This window comes from Mixophyes fleayi, unplaced genomic scaffold, assembly GCF_038048845.1.
Source record: "Mixophyes fleayi isolate aMixFle1 unplaced genomic scaffold, aMixFle1.hap1 Scaffold_107, whole genome shotgun sequence".
Classification (NCBI taxonomy): domain Eukaryota; kingdom Metazoa; phylum Chordata; class Amphibia; order Anura; family Limnodynastidae; genus Mixophyes; species Mixophyes fleayi.
In genome coordinates this window covers 154,121-158,597 of record NW_027445905.1, presented here as the reverse complement: position 1 = coordinate 158,597, position 4,477 = coordinate 154,121, and the positions used below count along the sequence as shown (strand labels likewise).

The window sequence follows — 4,477 nt, the reverse complement described above, 5'->3', positions numbered from 1 at the left end:
AACATGGAGTGCCTTTGCGCCCGTTTCTGAGGCATTCAGCGCACAATTGAATATGCCCCTTTGTGTCCTAGATTTTTAAATGTTTCCATTTAAAAACTAGTAATGTAATGTTGTAAGCATAAGCAATTTAGTGGCTACTCAACTAAATATGTCTCTTATAATTTTATTGCTTTTATACATAATGCTTTTTTTTTATTTTTTAAACATATTTTATTAGGAAGATTTTCAATTTTTAAACAGTATAAAGATTAAGTTGAAATTAATTTTAGATTAATTTTATCAAAATCCCTAAACCTTGGAGGAACCTAGGCAGCCCCCTGCCATTAATTTCTACTTCGACCACTGTGTCTCTCTCTCTCTCTGTGTCTCTCTCTCTCTCTCTGTGTCTCTCTCTCTCTCTCTCTGTGTCTCTCTCTCTCTGTGTCTCTCTCTCTCTGTGTCTCTCTCTCTCTCTCTGTCTCTCTCTCTCTCTGTCTCTCTCTCTGTCTCTCTCTCTCTGTCTCTCTGTGTCTCTCTCTCTCTCTATATATATATATATATATTTTTTTTTTTTTATGTCTAGCGGCGTGTGTTTGTCTGTGTGTGGAAAAAATAAAACCAAGCTGCAGCGCCACCTGCTGGGCGGAGTTATACACTGACCTACTAAATTCTTAGTGTGTGTGGAAAAAATAATTCAGAAAGGGCTGAAATTTGGTATATTAAGATGTTTTTAACTTGTTAATTTAATTTGTTAATTTTTAAAAGTGTTTATAAAGATTTAAAATATATATATATATATATATATATATATTTCTTGAAGGAGAAGTGACAGTTGGGAGTGGTTGGTGGTTGCCGGGGGTGACAGTGGGAGTGGTTGGTGGTTGAGGCCTGGGCTATGGCCCAAATGCATGACAAGAACCTTTTTAGCACCTTAAGTAGCTTGATTTGACTAGAATGCATGAGTATCATGCACGGGTTAACTTGTGTGTGTGTGTGTATATATATATATATATATATATATATATATATATATATAAATAAATAATATATATTATTTTTTTTTTGAGAGACTCTCTCTCTCTCCCTCCCTCCCACAGGCACAGTCTGGCGTCAGGTTCATTTCAGGAATTAATATTCTGTGGCATAATGTTACTAGAAAAATATTGCCACCTGAGACAAACATCTATAATTGCACACATGCAGATTATATATTAAATAGAGAGACAGAGTGGGTCTCACTCCACCTGTTACAGCACACACTGTTTACTGCCCACTGAACCATCATTAATGGTGGCAATATCAAGAACAGCAACAGTTCCAACACTAATGAAAGTGCAGGGATATTCGAGCTAGATTGCCTATGTTACCCAAGCTGAACGAACGTGTAATGAGGTAGCACTGATTCTTAATTACAGCAGTTTTTTTTTTAAAAGAAAAAAAAAGACATTGCATTTAACACCACAATTTATTTATAGTGAGGGAAAAACAAAAAGTCATGTATTATCTAATAGCATTCATTTGTTTCCTCTTCAGGAACGGACTTTGGCATCATGTACCCAGAAAAATTTAGGCTGAGCTCTTCTGTAATGCTAGAGCTCAACTCTCCTGTAATGCTGGAACTTGGGTCACCTTCTGTGTTTGAACTGGGGACTTCAGCCATAATAGGACTGAGTTCCTGTTCAATGCTAGAATTTGGCTCCTCGCCAAGACTAGAGTAAGATTCTTCAGCATGATTAGAATTTGGCTCTTCTATAGCACTAGAATTGACTGCTGCAATATTAAAATAGGAGTCTTCTGTTAAGCTGGAGTTTGGATCTTGAGTGGGACATGGGCTTGGTTCAAGAGCATCATTTGAATGGATAACACCAATGGGTTCAGGGAAGAAATCCTCATTGGGGTCATAGACCTCATTAACAGGAGCATTCTCAAATTTTGACATTGTTTCTTGTGGTCCATTATGTGATGGATCAGCTACAGCTTCTGGTGGATATTCTGCTGAAGCTTGAGGAAGTAATCCATCGCTGTCTGCATACAAAGTCTCCATTTTCTGAGTAATCTCTGGTTTGTTTGTCTTCTTGAAGATGCTTCTCATAGTGATGGGAATTGACATACAACTGTCAGACAAAAGATGAAACAGAAACTCTAGCATAAATAACACAACTACATGTTGAATGTCCATTTTAGTTATCTCAAAACCTCTTGTCAAGTTTTTATAAATTAACTTGAGATAAAATCGGTGATATTTTCCTTATAAAACTTTTTTAGAAATGTTCAGTAAAACACAAGTTGAATCTTGTTATAAAATTAACACAATGTTGACTGCGGAGCGAACATAAAATAGCTTTAATAGACAACAGTGTGTGCCTGGAGAAATGTCCCAGTGGGGGCTAAAGCCTGTGTGTACTGTGCAGGCTACCATAAAATATTTTCAATTTCATGGCATTTTGGCCCAGCACCCACATGTGGTTCTATAATAACCTTCAGTGTCATACACAAACCCTGTGTATTTTATCAGTGAGGGAGGGTTGGCATATGGGATGCAAGGCTGTCGACCAATGGGAGTGGATGACTTGCCTTGTCTGCATGCAACTGGGTCCTACAGGCTGGAGGCCAGGTAAATGGTTTATTAAAGTTGAGGTGTTTAAATAAATTGTGACCTATGGTTGTGCCAGTTATTATATTTGTACAGTCTGGCATATTATTCTGCTGAGCACAGAAGGTACAGAAACAAGACTACTTAACCAGATGACATCCAGCAATATAGACTGCAATTCTTTAGTTCATGATTCCCGACTTCATATATTGTGAGTGTGACACATCTGCCAACATACTAAACCTGTCTTGTAGCTCATTTTTACATGTTCAAATACCGCGATACATTAAACTGCAAACTTTTAAAATATTAAATGTTAAGGCACATCATAACCACTGTTCTTAGAATTTAAAAAACATGTGATTTGGATGATATGTCAAATATATACTGTTTTTCATTGAAGACTTTCCCTGCTCACACATACTTGTGACTCCTCCCGCCGTCACCGTGACACACAAAATAAACATACACTGATTACAATACGGACCATTTATCTACCCACTCCAGTGCTGCGGAATATGTTGGGGCTTTAGAAATATGATACACTAAGTAAAAATAGGTAATACAAGATCCAAGTTTACCATTCCAGAACCTTGGTTATAAATTCACTGCTGCTGGGCAAGGGAGGGTCTGAGGCGTTCGTGTATAGACGGCACGCTAATTTTCTGGAGCACAAGACATCAACAACAACTGCACAGGGAAAAAATAGAAACAGAATCTCATTTTAACATATCAAAATGTATAGCATCATTGTTCAACAAAGCACAACATTACAGGTAATTTAAAAAACTGTTTGTATTGCATGCCTGTATTGAAATAAGAACCAAAAGGTCCTAAAATAAAAAAAAATAATATATATATATACACATACATACATACATACATATACACATATACACACACACAGAGTTCCAATAAGGCTCAGTTCAATCAATGACCACTGATAAATTCCTGCAGCTAGACCCAAATAATCCCTTACATAAATATAATTTTTGCACAGTGCAGTTCCACTAGGTTAAATAAAAGCCTTTTTTTTTTTTTTTTTATACCCTTTGCATGTAACTACAGGTATAGGACCTTTTATCCAGAATGCTTGGGAATTAGAGCTTTCTGTACAAGAGCTTTGTAAGCGATTTGAAGCACTGTGTCTGCAATCTACTAAAATACTTATTAATTACTTCTCTCTTTCCCCATGCTACCATCTGTTCTTCCCTCCACATCATCTTCTGACTGATGCTTCTACAGTGACTGGAGAACTCTGTGTGTATATGAAATGATGAGAACGGAGTAGCAGCAATTCTTTGGTTTGTCTAGTTTTTTGTTATAGGTCCTTCTGGATAGAGGACTCTGGATAAAATAGGTAGAAGATGGAAGATGTATCTATTGACCATAGATGTGTGTAATGTACATTGAATTATAACTTGTTTTAGGCTTATTGGGCGCATACATACCACAGGAAAGACTTTCACCATTGGGATGCTGGAATGAAATGCAGATTTTCAAGTCTCTTTGCAGGGAGACTTCAAAGTGAAGCATATCTTTGTGACCTGTAGAAATAAAACCAGATTGCATCATGTGAAAAACAAAAAAAAAACACAAACAAAACCATCAGTGCTCTAAAAAAACAAGTTTGTATTTATTTCTTGCCTTTACTTGAACCACCACTATCTGCTTATTGATCACAGAGTTCAGTGGGGTAGAGCAGACAGTGGAATTCAGTGTAGTAGTTGGAATACAGTCCCTATAAGCAAATATGACAGATAAACAGCAGTTCAGAAACCTGATCTGAAATAACATGGATGGAGGGAAGTTGACCACAATTAGCCACAAGGCTCTGGGTCGTACACCTGGGCTTTATACTTCACTTGGACACATCTCCTCTGCACAGACCATATCCTGAAAGAA

General features: G+C 37.0%; 1 protein-coding gene across 1 annotated transcript; it reads right to left on the bottom strand.

The window, feature by feature from the left end:
* Positions 1-1,483: 1,483 nt before the first annotated feature.
* Positions 1,484-4,126, bottom strand: LOC142112147 (uncharacterized). The gene is made up of 3 exons (XM_075193976.1): positions 4,024-4,126; positions 3,154-3,262; positions 1,484-2,093 (listed from the first exon to the last, which is right to left on the bottom strand). The coding sequence occupies exons 1-3, from the start codon at positions 4,106-4,108 to the stop codon at positions 1,484-1,486; spliced, it is 804 nt and encodes a 267-aa protein (XP_075050077.1). The 5' UTR covers positions 4,109-4,126.
* Between the last annotated feature and the right edge of the window lie 351 nt (positions 4,127-4,477).